Source organism: Mercurialis annua, linkage group LG1-X (assembly GCF_937616625.2).
Source record: "Mercurialis annua linkage group LG1-X, ddMerAnnu1.2, whole genome shotgun sequence".
Classification (NCBI taxonomy): Eukaryota; Viridiplantae; Streptophyta; class Magnoliopsida; order Malpighiales; family Euphorbiaceae; genus Mercurialis; species Mercurialis annua.
The window spans coordinates 29,363,343-29,379,949 of NC_065570.1; the positions used below are offsets into that span (position 1 = coordinate 29,363,343).

General features: G+C 33.7%; 1 protein-coding gene across 1 annotated transcript in view; it reads right to left on the minus strand.

Annotated features, from left to right (window-relative positions):
* Positions 1–2,215: 2,215 nt before the first annotated feature.
* The window catches only part of LOC130015005 (uncharacterized), a 30,011-nt gene continuing 15,619 nt past the window's right edge, over positions 2,216–16,607 (minus strand). The window contains exons 5-8 of the mRNA XM_056104333.1: positions 16,416–16,575; positions 16,327–16,343; positions 16,114–16,272; positions 2,216–2,296 (exon numbers count right to left, since the gene is read on the minus strand). Of these exons, the coding sequence (XP_055960308.1) occupies positions 2,216–2,296; positions 16,114–16,272; positions 16,327–16,343; positions 16,416–16,575 (417 nt within the window). The remainder of the gene's footprint in view (positions 2,297–16,113; positions 16,273–16,326; positions 16,344–16,415; positions 16,576–16,607) is intronic.

Below are 16,607 nucleotides of genomic sequence, written 5' to 3' on the forward strand. Positions count from 1 at the left end.
CTCTCGTAAACTCAATCGGTTGCACACCCTATTGTGTGTGACTAACTAGGTTCACATCTATATGGCAACGAGAGTCATAAGAAACGCCTTTCTTATATTAAATAATTAAATCCCATTAATTATTAATTCTCGTAGATCGTGAGTGACGTCTAGCAACATATCACGACCCCCAAATAGATATGAATGTTTCGATACATTCTTTATGAACCAATGTTCATAATTACCGTACACTCAAAATTCCCTTCATCTAAGATTCCGATCTCGACTAGTGTCACGGTTAAGTCAAACACTGTTTGTCTTAATCATATGACCTCATCTCAGTTCTTATTCTTGATAAATATGACTTCCACTAGAAACAACTTTCTAAGTAAGTCATATACACCCGCACAGGTTTTATCATCCATCAAGAACAATTTGAGATAGCATAGAATCTTTTCTCCGTTCATCCGGAGTGATAAATCCTCTCTTGGTTAAACCCCTATCTCCATATACAACTAACTAGAGCCAACACATCCCGCGACCCTAGCTCATGAAAGATCTAGGGATAAGGAGTATCAAACTCTAATCACCTATATACAAGATAGTGTCACCGCAAGTCAAAGGACATATGTACAATTATGAACTAGATGACATTAAATTGACTTTGATGAAATACCATGTATAAGTCATCTAGCGTCACTTGTTCAACCCACTCAACATCTTGAGTGTCCACATGTTTATCCTGATCTCCATCAAGTAGTATGAGACTCACTACTTCCTATAATTAGTAACTCCTTACTAATCAGGAGAATAAACAGAGGTGACAATCTTTCCGGGATAATACGACGCCCTTATTTGTAGGACCCCATCGATCATGAACTGTTATTTAGATCACATGTATAATAAAATCTGTAACTCATATTCTTAACACCTTAAGAATAGATTCTACCACAATGTGATAAGGACAATACGTAATAAATGAACACTTAGTTGATGAGACACTTAGTTCAATTAGAACATATATATCTTTGCCATTGGGATTAGTTCTACAAATATACATGATCAAATGGCCCTAGGGCACATACTACTAACACATACGACGAAAAAAGTTGAGAGAATCAAGAATCCTCATTGGAAATGAGTAAAAGAGGTGCATCAAATGAATCGGAAGACGTGTAAAATACAAATAAGAAGATTGAGCATAGAATAAGTAACGGTGCCACTAGAGAACATTATAGTATGTGTAAATAAATAGAAAAGGATTGAAGAGTCTCAATTAAATAAGTGAGCAAGATAATTTAAGCATAAGAAGCTTATCAAAGTACTGATCACACCTTATCTTAATAAAATAAGGATCTAACGACTAATATAGCGACCCTATCTGGTTGTAACCAGATTGGTGAAACCGATCGATGTAAAGCAAAGAAAAGACTAGAAGTTTCAAGAACAGTGCGTCACGCTTAAGAAAAAGAAAGTAGATCAATGGATATACAACGAATAAAGAAGTATACGAGAAGTAAAGACGCAAGAAGAAGATCAATTCAGTCTCTACAAGGAAAGCAAAGACCATATAAGGGTACGCCATGAGAATTCATCTCAAGGATGACCATCGATGAACAACGAAAGTAAAAAGGGGGCTGTATAAGAAAAGTTAAACGACAAGACATAAGAGAATAGCGAATAACGGGACAAAGATCCCAACACAATGATAAATAAGGATCAGATCGCGATGATGGCCATACGAAAGAGACTACGTAAATAGTGAAGTACGAGTTATTCAAGTGTACACATCATCCAAATTAATAATAGGATTAAATGTGTTGGATAAAGGGAAGGAATCAAGAATACAACTAATATTGTCACAAAACACGATGTTGGAGATCAAGATCAAATCGTGACAACGACCAAACAAATAAGATTAAGAGATACGAGCTAATGGATTGTCTACATCATTCAACGACGAATGAGGAAGCCTAGTGACGAGGATTATCGTCCCTAGTGATAAAGTATCACTAGAGCGAACCACCATTGGTTATCAGTATTAAACTAAAAGTTTAATTAAAAGGATCAGGGTTCACGGTATTAACTATCAGACAAAGAACAGATAAAAGAGTGCGTATATAGGATAAAGAGAAGATGCAAGGAGGAGAAATCTAAGGTAATAAGTCATGTTGCACAAAAGGACAACCGATATGATTGTAGAAAAGACAATAATATGAAGGTCGTCAATAACAGTTCACGCCACTGCATTAGAAGTGCAAGAGCTAGAATGACGATTCCACGCGCCGAAAAGCGACGTAAGATGAATACGGTGTACCTATTATTAATGAAGTTCAAAATGTTAAGGGATTAAGATAAGTCAATGAGTTATATGAAGATTCGAGGACGAATTTTTATAAAGGGGGGAAGAATGTAATACCCCGAATATTTAAAATAAATTATATCGTGCCACGTGTCGGAAGTTCCGACAAATTAAATTAAGATGGATTTAATTTAATAATGTCGGAAATTTTGAATAATTTTATTGAACGGATTTAACGGGATTTAAGGAAAAACTTAGAAAATTTATATAAAATAATATATATATATCACGTGATAGAAATTATTCTGTCAAAGTCCGCGTAATATTTTATAGTATTTATGGGCTAAAATACAATTTTTGAAGAGTCCAAGGACTAAAGTGAAAATTAGCCATTTTATATATATATATATATATATATATATATATATATATATATATATATATATATATATATATATATATATATATATATATATATATATATATATATATATATATATATATATATATATATATATATATATATATATAATGAATCATTCAGAAGATGACAGAAAAATGTTAATCCTTGGAGTCGTATTATTTATTGTATATAAATAATACGTACGTAATTGAGTTAAAGTGAATAATTAGCCGTTTGGTTAAAAGAATAAGTTTAAGTTAAAGAAATTAAGGACAAAAGTGGCTAATTAGCGAAACTATACATATATGAGAATAAAATGAATCAGATGATTTAGGATTAGGGTGGAAGCTTACAGAAGAAAGAAAAAGAAAGGAAAATAACGATCATTTTGATACGCCGACGTTTCGCCATTTCTCGCGCGAATCGAGTAATTCTCGCGCTGATTGATAAAGGATTTGATTCTCTATCATCTCTAAGCTTCGAACCAAGGTAAGAGGTAAAGTTTTAGAGCTGAAATCGATGAAATAAGGGCTGTATTGTATATTCACTTTACGTTTATATCGATTTCATCGTAACTAGGTCGCTGGTGGTATTTTCGGAAAAAACTAAAATGCGGGTACTGTGTAAAATGATGTTTTGTGCGTGTAGGGATGTCGGAGCGGCCCGGAAATGGATTCTAGGGCTGTGCGTATGTGCGAGCGCACACAAGGCTGTGGGAACGCACAGGGCCTTTTCTGCGCTCGCACAGCCAACAAATGTGCCTGCTTGGATATTTTCGCCCTGTTACGACCTACTTTCCAACATTAGGAGTGTCCGGCATTAAAAAGGAAACATGGACCCCGAAAATATTAAATTTGGATATCGAACATGTAGTGTACGATTAGGGTTTCGATGTATAAGGAACCTATGATTGGAAATCGATAAAAAGGAAATATAACAAGTGTCTCGACTAAGTTTAAGAAAACGATCAAAGTTAAAAGACGTACTTAGAATAAGATCGTGTTAACCTAAGTTTGTAACTTAGGGTTTCGGCGTGGAGTTTACGTTTATAAATTAAACGTATAAGTGTCCTGAATAGGTGATTGACGTACCGACGAGCTACCAGGCCGACAAGCTGGAATAGCTACGAGATCGAACGACGCATGGAACCTGCGTGATCGATTGATAACGTTGCGGTTTTTGGGTTAGCGATTCCGGTGAGTTGCATTTTACTTTCACGTATTATTTATAAAATCTAATTTCATATATGATAAGTATTCTTGTCAAATACATCGCCTTTATATGATTTGTCTGTATAGGATTTTGTTATGTTTGATTGCTTTTATATATCAACCTTGTAGTGATGTTTATGGTCTGTATGAGATATGAGATTGGTTTGTGTGAGTTGAATCGGATACATCGGTTTGCTTCGCTGTCAATGTGAGGCATATAGGATACATCGGTTGGCTTCGCTATCGATGTCAGTCATATAGGATACATCAGTTGGCTTCGCTATCAATGTCAGGCATATAGGATACATCGGTTGGCTTCGCTATCGATGTCAGGTGGATGAGGTTAAGTATGATAGTTGTGAAATGAAAAATCTTGAATTATATTTTGAATATGGGATGTTATAATTTTAATAATTACATTTAATAATTTGCAAAATACTGACCCCCTCACTCTGATGTTTTTCCGGTAGTCAGAGTCGAATCAGACAAACCAACTTTGTTGTGCCAGAAGTCGATTGACTTGCACAGAGTATGAGTTCCTAGAGCTGCATTAGTCGGTAGGTGTCAGTATAAGATTTGTGATTGATTTTAAACAGTTTAATTTGAATGTAAATTCTGATATAATATTTTAATATCTATAATTGTATTATCCAAAAGAGTTTTTTGAAAATATTTTATATATGATATTATGTTTTTATATGCAAAATTGTTTAGTAGTTTTAGGCTTGCTACGGGTTTCGGAGCTACCACTCCCATTCTCTAGCGACGGGCCCGGCTCAATAATTTGGGTCGTGATAGTTTACAAACGTTACGAAACAAATCAGAGCGTTTTTCCTTTTTAAAAATTTAAGCCGAACGTTTACAAACGTTATGAAACAAATCCAAACATTTCACCTTTTTAGCGATTGAAACCAAACGTTTACAAACGTTACGAAACAAATCAAAGCGTTTCAAACGTTTGAAATCCAAGCGTTTGGCTTCAATCGCTAAAAAAGTGAAACGTTTTGTTTTGTTTCGTAACGTTTGTAAACGTTTGGCTTAAATAGCTAAAAAAGTGAAATATTTGGATTTGTTTCGTAGCGTTTTTAACGTTTGGTTTTGTTCCGCAACGTTTGTAAACGTTTGATTTAAATCGCTAAAAATGTGAAACGTTTAGATTTGTTTCATAACGTTGGTAAACGTTTGGCTTATATCGCTAATAATGGGAAATGTTTAAAACGTTTGGCTTAAATTGCTAAAAATGTAAGCCAGACGTTTACAAACGTTACGAAACAAAACCAAACATTTCACCTTTTTAGAAATTTAAGCCAAACGTTTACAAACGTTACGAAACAAAACCAAACGTTTCACCTTTTTAGAGATTTAAACCAAATGTTTATAAACGTTACGAAATAAATCCAAACGTTTCACCTTTTTAGCGATTAAAGTTAAATGTTTATAAGCGTTACGAAACAAATCCACATGTTTCACCTTTTTTGCGATTTAAGCCAAACGTTTACAAACATTATAAAACAAAACCAAACGTTTACAAACGTTACGAAACAAAATCAAACGTTTCATCTTTTTAGCGATTTAAGCCAAACATTTACAATCGTGATGAAACAAATCCAAATGTTTCACCTTTTTAGCGATTTACGCCAAAAGTTTATAATCATTACGAAACAAAATAAAACGTTTAAAACGTTACAAAACAAATCCAAACGTTTCCCCTTTTTAGCAATTTAGGCCAAACGTTTATAAACGTTACGAAACAAATCCAAGCGTTTTACCTTTTTAGCAATTTAAACCAAACGTTTACAAATATTACGAAACAAAACCTAAAGTTTAAAATGTTACGAAACAAATCCAATCGTTTCACTTTTTTTAGCGATTTAAGCCAAACGTTTAGAAACGTTAAGAAACAACTCCAAGCATTTCACCTTTTTAGCAATTTAAGCCAAACGTTTACAAGCTTTATGAAACAAATCCAAACGTTTCACCATTTTATCGATTGAAGCCAAACATTTAAAAAACGTTATTAAACAAAACCAAATGTTTCCCCTTTTTAGCAATTTAAGCCAAACGTTTACAATCGTTACAAAAAAAATCGAAACGTTTCACCTTATTAGCGATTAAAGTAAAACGTTTACAAACGTTACGAAACAAAACCAAAGGTTTAAAACGTTACGTTTTTTAGAAATTTAAGCCAAATGTTTAAAAACGTTATGAAACAAATTCAAGCGTTTCACCTTTTTAGGAATTTAAGCCACGTTTACAAACGTTATGAAACAAATCCAAACGTTTTACCTTTTTAGCGATTGAAGCCAAATGTTTACGAACGTTACGAAACAAAACCAAGGGTTTATAAACGTTACGAAACAAATCCAAACATTTCACCTTTTTAGAGATTGAAGCCAAACGTTTACGAACGTTACGAAACAAAACAAAATGTTTACAAACATAACGAAACAAATTCAAACCTTTCCCCAATATAGCGATTTAAGCCGAACGATTAAAACGTTACAAAACAAATCCAAGCGTTTCCCGTTTTTAGCAATTTAAGCCAAATGTTTACAAACGTTGCGAAACAAAACCAAACGTTTCACCTTTTTAGCGATTTAAGCTAAACGTTTATAAAAGTTACGAAACAAATTCAAACATTTCCCCATTTTAGCGATTTAAGCCAAACGTTTACAAACACTACGAAACAAATCCAAGTGTTTCAGCTTTTTAGCGATTTAAGTCAAACGTTACAAAAAACAAATCAAACGCTTACAACTATTATGAAACAAAACCAAACGTTTCACCTTTTTAGCTATTTAAGCTAAACGTTTACAAACGTTACGAAACAAATCCAAACGTTTCACCTTTTTAGGAATTTAAGCCAAACGTTAACAAACATTACGAAAGAAATCCAAAAGTTGCCCCATTTTAGCAATTTAAGCCAAACGAGTACAAACGTTATGAAACAAATCAAAGTGTTTCACCTTTTTAACAATTTAAGCCAAACGCTTACAAACGTTACAAAACAAAACCAAATGTTTCACATTTTTAGCGATTTAAGCCAAACGTTAATAAATGTTACGAAACAAAACCAAACATTTCACCTTTTTAGCGATTTAAGTCAAACGTTTGTAAACGTTACCAAAGAAATCAAATGGTTTCACCCTTTTACAATTTAAGACAAATGTTTGCAAACGTTACCAAACAAATCCAATGGTTTCACCTTTTTAGCGAATTAAGCCAAACGTTTACAAACGTTATGGAACAGAACCAAACGTTTTGCATATTTAGCGATTTAAGCCAAACTTTTGCAAACGTTACGAAACAAATCCAAATGTTTCCCCTTTTAGTGATTTAAGCCAAACGTTTACGAACGATATAAAACAAATCCAAGCGTTTCCCCATTTTAGCGATTCAAGCCAAACGTTTACAAACGTTACGAAACAAATCATAACGTTTCAGATTTTTAGCGATTTAAGCCAAACGTTTACAAACGTTACGAAACAAATCCAAACGTTTCACCTTATTAGCAATTTAAGCCAAACGTTTACAATCGTTACAAAACAAAACTAAACGTTTACAAACGTTACAAAACAAAACCAAACATTTAACCTTTTTAGCGATTTAAGCCAAACGTTTACAAACGTGATGAAACAAATCCAAACGTTTCAGCTTTTTAGCGATTTAATCCAAACGTTTACAAACATTACAAAACAAAACAAAACGTTACAAAACAAATCCAAACGTTTCACCTTTTTAGCAATTTAAGCCAAACGTATACAAACGTTACGAAACAAATCTAAATGTTTCACCTTTTTAGCAATTTAAGCCAAACGCTTACAAACGTTACGAAACCAAACCTAACGTTCAAAACGTTACGAAACAACTCCAAACGTTTCACTTTTTTTAGCGGTTTAAGCCAAACACTTACAAACGTTAAGAAACAAATCCAAGCGTTTCACGTTTTTAGCAATTTAAACCAAACGTTTACAAACGTTACGAAACAAATCAAAATGTTTCTCTTTTTTATCGATTGAAGCCAAACGTTTATAAACGTTACGAAACAAAACCAAATGTTTCACCTTTTTAGAAATTTAAGCCAAATGTTTACAAACATTACGAAACAAATCCAAACGTTTCGCCTTTTTAGCAATGTAAGCCAAACGTTACAATACAAATCCAAACATTCCACCTTTTTAGCGATTTAAGCCAAACATTTACAAACGTTACGAAACAAATCCAAGATTTTCACCTTTTTAGCGATTTAAGCCAAACGTTTACAAATGTTACGAAACGAATCCAAACGTTTCCCTTTTTTAGCGATTTAAGCCAAACGTTTACAAACGTTACAAAACAAATCAAATCGTTTCACCTTTTTAGAATTTTAAGCCAAACGTTTACAAAAGTTACGAAACAAATCCAAACGTTTCCCCTTTTTAGCGATTAAGCCAAACGTTTACAAACATTACAAAACAAATCCAAAAGTTTCCCCATTTTAACAATTTAAGCCAAACGTGTACAAGCGTTACGAAACAAATCCAAGCGTTTCACCTTTTTAGCAATTTAAGCCAAACGTTTACAAACGTTACGAAACAAAATCAAATGTTTCCCATTTTTAGTGATTTAAGCCAAACGTTAATAAACGTTTCGAAACAAAACCAAACATTTCACCTTTTTAGCGATTTAAGCTAAACGTTTGTAAACGTTACCAAACAAATCCAGTGGTTTTACCTTTTTTAGCGATTTAAGGCAAACGTTTACAAACGTTACGGAACAAAACCAAACATTTTGCATCTTTTGCGATTTAAGCCAAACGTTTACAAACATTACGAAACAAATCCAAATGTTTCCACTTTTAGCGATTAAAGACAAACGTTTATAAACGTTACGAAACAAATCCAAGCGTTTCCCCATTTTAGCGATTCAAGCCAAACGTTTACAAACGTTACGAAACAAATCCAAGCGTTTTCCCATTTTAGCGATTCAAGCCATATGTTTACAAACGCTACGAAACATATCCAAACGTTTCACATTTTTAGCGATTTAAGCGAAACGTTTACAAACCTTACGATACAAATCCAAACGTTTCCCCATTTTAGCGATTTAAGCCAAACATTTACAAAGGTTACAAATAAATCCAAACGTTTAACCTTTTTAGCGACTTTATCCAAACCTTTACAAACATTACGAAGCAAATACAAACGTTTCCGCTTTTAAGCAATTTAACCCAAACGTTTAAAAACTTTACGAAACAAATCCAAATGTTTCACATTTTTAGCGATTTATCCAAACATTACAAACGTTTCGAAACAAATCCAAGCGTTTCACCTTTTTAGCAATTTAAGCCGAACGTTTACAAACGTTATGAAACAAATCTAAATGTTTCACCTTTTTCTTGATTGCAACCAAACGTTTACAAACGTTACGAAACAAATGCAAACGTTTCATGTTTTTAGTGATTTCAGCCAACCGTTTACAAAAATTACGAAACAAATCCAAACGTTTCACCTTTTTAGTGAATTAAGCCAAAGATTTACGAAGGTTACAACATTAAATCTAAGAGTTTCCCCTTTTAGAAATTAAAGCCGAACGTTTACAAACATTATGAAACAAATGCAAACGTTTAAACTTCTAAGGAATTGAAGCCAAATGTTTACAAACGTTAGGAAACAAATCCAAACGTTTCACCTTTTTAGCGATTTAAGCCAAACGTTTCACCTTTTAGCGATTTAAGCCAAACGTTTACAAACATTACGAAACAAAACGAAACATTGAAAATGTTTCAAAACAAATCCAAACACTTCACCTTTTTTGAAATTTAAGCCAAACATTTACAAACATTACGAAACAAATCCATGCGTTTTACATTTTTAGCAATTTAAGCCAAACGCTTACAAACATTGCGAAAAGAAACCTAACGTTTAAAATGTTACGAAACAAATCGAATCGTTGCACTTTTTTTAGCGATTTAAGCCAAACATTTACAAACCTTACGATACAAATCCAAACGTTTCCCCATTTTAGCGATTTAAGCCAAACATTTACAAAGGTTACAAATAAATCCAAACGTTTAACCTTTTTAGCCAGTTTATCCAAAACTTTACAAACATTACGAAGCAAATACAAACGTTTCCGCTTTTAAGCAATTTAACCCAAACGTTTAAAAACTTTACGAAACAAATCCAAATGTTTCACATTTTTAGCGATTTATCCAAACATTACAAACGTTTCGAAACAAATCCAAGTGTTTCACCTTTTTAGCAATTTAAACCGAACGTTTACAAACGTTATGAAACAAATCTAAATGTTTCACCTTTTTCTTGATTGCAACCAAACGTTTACAAACGTTACGAAACAAATGCAAACGTTTCATGTTTTTAGTGATTTCAGCCAACTGTTTACAAAAATTACGAAACAAATCCAAACGTTTCACCTTTTTAGTGAATTAAGCCAAAGATTTACGAAGGTTACAAAATTAAATCCAAGAGTTTCCCCTTTTAGAAATTAAAGCCGAACGTTTACAAATATTATGAAACAAATGCAAACGTTTAAACTTCTAAGGAATTGAAGCCAAATGTTTACAAATGTTAGGAAACAAATCCAAACGTTTCACCTTTTTAGCGATTTAAGCCAAACGTTTCACCTTTTAGCGATTGAAGCCAAACGTTTACAAACATTACGAAACAAAACGAAACATTGAAAATGTTTCAAAACAAATCCAAACACTTCACCTTTTTTGAAATTTAAGCCAAACGTTTACAAACGTTACGAAACAAATCCATGCGTTTTACATTTTTAGCAATTTAAGCCAAACGCTTACAAACATTACGAAAAGAAACCTAACGTTTAAAACGTTACGAAACAAATCGAATCGTTGCACTTTTTTTAGCGATTTAAGCCAAACATTTACAAACGTAACGAAACAAATCCAAGCGTTTCACCTTTTTAGCAATTTAAGACAAACGTTTATAAACGTTACGAAACAAATCCAAACGTTTCACAATTTTATCGAGTGAGGCCAAACGTTTAAAAACGTTATGAAACAAAACGAAACGTTTCACCTTTTTAGCAATTTAAGCAAAACGTTTATAAACATTATAAAACAAATCCAAATGTTTCCCCTTTTTAGCAATTTAAACCAAACGTTTACAAACGTTACAAAGCAAATCAAAACGTTTCCCCTTTTTAATGATTCAAGCCAAACGTTTACTATCGTTACGAAACAAATTCAAACGTTTCACCTTTTTAGCGATTGAAGTTAAACGTTTATAAACGTTACGAAATAAAACCAAACGTTTATTACGTTACGTTTTTAGCGATTTATGCCAAATGTTTACAAATGTTACGAAAAGAATCCAAGTGTTTCACCTTATTAGGAAATTAAGCCAAACATTTCCAAAAGTAACGAAATAAATCCAAACGTTTCACCTTTTTATCGATCGAAGCCAAACGTTAAAAAACGTTATGAAACAAAACCAAACGTTTCACCTTTTCAGCAATTTAATCCAAACGTTTACAAACATTACAAAACAAATCCAAACGTTTCCCTTTTTTAGCAATTTAAGCCAAACGTTACGAAACAAATCCAAACGTTTCACCTTTTTAGCGATTTAAGCCAAATGTTTACAAACGTTACGAAACAAATCCAAGCATTTCATCTTTTTAGCAATTTAAGCCAAACGTTTAGAAACGTTACAAAACGAATCCAAACGTTTCCCTTTTTTAGCGATTCAAGCCAAACGTTTACAAACGTTACGAAACAAATAAAAGTGTTTCACCTTTTTAGCAATTTAAACCAAACATTTACAAACATTACGAAACAAATCCGAACATTTCATCTTTTTAGCGACAGAAGCCAAACGTTTACGAACATTTCGAAACAAAACCAAACGTTTATAAACGTTACGAAACAAATCTAAATGTTTAACCTTTTTAGCGATTTAAGCCAAACGTTTACAAACGTTACGAAACAAAACCAAACATTTCATCTTTTTAGCGATTTAAGCCAAACGTTTAAAAACGTTACAAAATAAATCCAAACGTTTACCCATTTTATCGATTTAAGCCAAACGTTTAAAACGTTACAAAACAAATCCTAGTGTTTCACCTTTTTAGCAATTTAAGCCAAACGTTTACAAATGTTGTGAAACAAAACCAAACGTTTCACCTTTTTAGCGATTTAAGCCAAACGTTTATAAACTTTAGGAAACAAATCCAATCGTTTCCCTATGTTAGCGATTTAACCCAAACGTGTACAAACCCTGCGAAATAAATTCAAACGTTTCACCTTTTTAGCAATTTAAACCAAACGAGTACAAACATTACGAAACAAATCAAATCGTTCACCTTTTTAACGATTGAAGACAAACGTTTAAAAACGTTACGAAACAAATCCAAACAATTCCCCATTTTAGCAATTTAAGCCAAACGTTTACAAACGTTACGAAACAAATCCAAACGTTTCCCCTTTTTAGCGATTTAAGCCAAACGTTTACAAACATTACAAAACAAATCCAAACGTTTCCCCATTTTGGCAATTTAGTCCAAACGTTTATAAACATTACGAAAAAAATTTAAATGTTTTCCCATTTTAAAAATTTAAGCCAAACGTGTACAAGTGTTACGAAACAAATTCAAGTGTTTCACCTTTTTAGCAATTTAAGCAAAACGTTTACAAGCATTACGAAACAAAACCAAACGTTTCCAATTTTTAGCGATTTAAGCCAAACATTAATAAACGTTTGGAAACAAAACATAACATTTTACCTTTTTAGCGATTTAAGCCAAATGTTTGTAAATGTTACCAAACAAATCCAATGGTTTCACCTTTTTAGCGATTTAAGCCAAACGTTTACAAACGTTACGAAACAAATCCAAATGTTTCCCCTTTTAGCGATTAAAGCCAAACGTTTACAAACCTTACGAAACAAATCCAAGCCTTTCCCCATTTTAGCGATTCAAGCCAAACGTTTACAAACGTTATGAAACAAATCCAAGTGTTTCCCCATTTTAGCGATTCAAGCCAAACATTTACAAACGCTACGAAATAAATCCAAATGTTTCACCTTTTTAGCGATTTAAACCAAACGTTTACAAACATTACGATACAAATCGAAACGTTTCCCCATTTTAGCGATTTAAGCCAAACGTTTACAAAGGTTACAAACAAATCCAAACGTTTAACCTTTTTAAAGACATTAACCAAACGTCTACAAACGTTACGAAGCAAATCCAAATGTTTCTGTCACGACCCATTTTCATGAATCGCGACCGGCGCTAGGGTATGGGTAATGTAGTACCGAAACCCGTAGCTAGCCTTTCATTTAACACATAAACACACAAACCTGCAGAAAACCAATGCTCGGGGGCAACCGAGACTTCAGCCTAAATCTAGCAGATATAATATACAACAATTAATATAACATGCGTATTCAATTCTGAGTCTAAAATAGTCATAACGTAAATAATCCGAAATAAATACATAACATGCCAGAGCAATATAACCAGTCAGACCAATCCGACAAACAACTATAACAATAATAAAGACGTCTAGTCAACTACTGCGGTCTAAGAATAAAATAGTTTGACAGTTTATCAAAATAAATGGAACCTCCGAGGAAAAGTAAATGCGGAGATCACCAGACTCTCTCAGATCATAACCCTGGGAAAAATTGGGAAAACAACGGGGTCAGATATACTGAGATGAGTTCATACCACTATTTACTTTTATTAAGTGGAAAACCTTTAAAACGTTTAAAACATTTAATAACGATATTACAGATAATAGTTGGAACCCTAATCCACAATTCTAAATAATAATCATAATCCAATAGGTCTGGTCCCGAGAGCTGAGCTACACCGAGTTACCACTGACCACACTTATACGAGAGTCCCGAGAGCTGAGCTACACCGAGTTACTCTACCTGGTCCCGAGAGCTATGCTCACACCGAGTTACCACATTTCCATATATACCTTACCCAGATCAATACCGGTGCGCATGCAGTCCTAATGATGCCCATTAGGTAGCATGTTCCAACTAAGAGCCATAATATAAAAACAGTTCGAAATATACGTACAGTATATATATTTAATATTAAAATAACAATTTACTTAATAAAGCGGTAAATAGTAAATATAAACTCACTGCTTGCTAATCCGCGTGAAATACCGGCAAGCAACTAACTCTGGTTCGCCTCTGAAGCACGAACAGTAGACGAGTCTAGACAAAATAAAATAATTATTAAAAACAGACCCTAACTCTAGAGAGTACTAGACACCACATAAGACTAGCACAATTAACACGTAGTAAATAAACAATCCAAAGTAACACAAATATATCCAAAAGGTAAATAAGCCCAATTAATATAAGTCTATTGAGTTCCCGCTTAAAATCCAATATATAAATATTATTTAATAACTTTAAATAATAAATAATTTCCAAATAGTGGGTTAGCCGAGTTATCACTAACTGCCAAGCTAACTTCACTTGTCGGATGACCCAAGTCTAATCCGACTCAAAACGTTTATCAAATATAAACCCGAGTTTATATACATAAAACAATTTAACAAAATAAAATCCATTTAAAAAGCGGAACTCAATAACTTCAATTCTAAGTAACCCAAGTTACAAATCAAAACTTAGTCATTTTAAGTGAATAAAAGTTTTAGGGACTAAATTGTACTTTAGCCAATCAGGCACTAAACTGTACTTTTGCCAAAAAGATATTTAAAATCAATTTAATCCCTTTTGTTTATAATCAAAACCAAATACTAAGCTATTAATCAAAATCCACTTAAACAAGTTATAAATTAAGTTTAAGGGCTAAATTGTAATTTAGCCAAATTTTTTACCAACTCGAAACATAACAAAATTACCCGAGTAATTATGTTAATTTAGATTATAAAAATATCGTTTACAAGTATCACTTATAAATTATAACGAAATCCAAGGTATTATCAAATCAATAGGTAAAGTTTAACTTAAGGAATTTATTTGATTTAGGCAAAACAATTGAGTGATCAAAGGAGTCTTTTCACCATCTTCCTCCTTTCAAAACAAAAGAAACCCGCCAACCTTAAACAACCAATTCACCATTTTTATGTTTCTGAAACTAAGTTCATTCATCAATCTTATCAAAACCAAAGCAACCTAATAGCCATAAATCAATCCAAATCAACATAACACAATTGCTACACACCCATAATCATCAAACACGAAGAACAAAACAAACGTTTACTGCCGACCCCAAACTCTCAATACGAAAATGGAAAATGGATTGATAACTCCACGAAATCATAAACTAACAAATAACTCAAGAGATATATAAGCCAACAATCAAATCCATGGCCAAAGGAAAGCAAAATGGTTCGGCAGAAACCAGAAAACTAAAACAGAAAATATAAAGCTTTAAAACGGAAACCGTACGGCGATTGAAACGAGATCGATTACGTACCGTTTAGCAAAACCGAGATAGAGAAACGTAGGGAATTGAGTCTAGAACGTCTGAGATCAAACGGTTTTGATTTCGACCTAGAAACGAATGAGAACGACTCAATTAACTGAAAGTCGTTCAAGAGCAAAATCTGGAAATCAAAAGAACTAGAAAACTTACCGAACAGCGATCTTTGGAAGATGATAACAGCTTTGATATACAGCGAAATAACAAGAGGAAAACGGCTAGGGTTTCAGTGATGAGTGGTGAAGATTTTCTGTTTAGAAGTCGAGCTGATATAACGAGAGGAAGTAGGTCGAAAACAGGTTGGAAGTGGGCCTGATGGGAGGGTTCACGAGAATGGCCTGGTCTCGAACGAGACCAGGCCTGCAGATGGATTCTCGTTCGAGAATCCTTGGATTCTCGAACGAGAATCAACATTTTTCTCAGGTCTCAATTGAGACCTGAGTCAAACGAAAGTGGTTCAACCACTTCGGTTGAACCACAACCCAAAGAAGGAATATTTTTTTTTTAAAACCGAACCAAAGATGAATCGAACCACAATAATTTACGAAACTACAAATACCCCTCAAAACACATCCGGAACCACGTCGGAAATTAACAAAATAAATTCAAAATTTTACGGGATATTACATTCTCCCCAACTAATTAAAAATTCGTCCTCGAATTTAACACGGTAAGTAAAAACACATCAGAATAACACGTAACACAAGTATAAACTATAAAAGTCACATAAATCAAGATATCGTACCTCACAGAAAAAGAAAAGGATAGCGACTCCGCATATCCAACTCGGTCTCCCAAGTACACTCCTCTACAGAATGATTGCGCCAGAGAACTTTGACCATCGGAATCTCCTTGTTCCGCAATTTACGCACTTGCGTATCAACAATCTCAAATGGCTGCTCCTCATAGGACAGCTCCTGGTCAATCTCAACACTCTGGGGTACAATCACGTGCGAAGGATCAGAAACGCACTTTCTCAACATAGAAACGTGAAACACCGGATGTACTAACGACATGTCTGGCGGTAGAACCAGACGATAAGCCACAGCTCCAATCCTCTCCGAAATCTCATAAGGACCAACATACCTCGGTGCCAACTTTCCCTTGACACCAAAACGAACCACGCCTTTCATAGGCGAAACCCGAAGAAATACGAAATCACCAACCTGGAACTCAATGTCTTTCCTCTTCGGATCAGCATAACTCTTATGCCGACTAAAAGCAGTCTCTAACCTCCGCTTAATCAACGGTACCTTCTCTGAGGTAATCT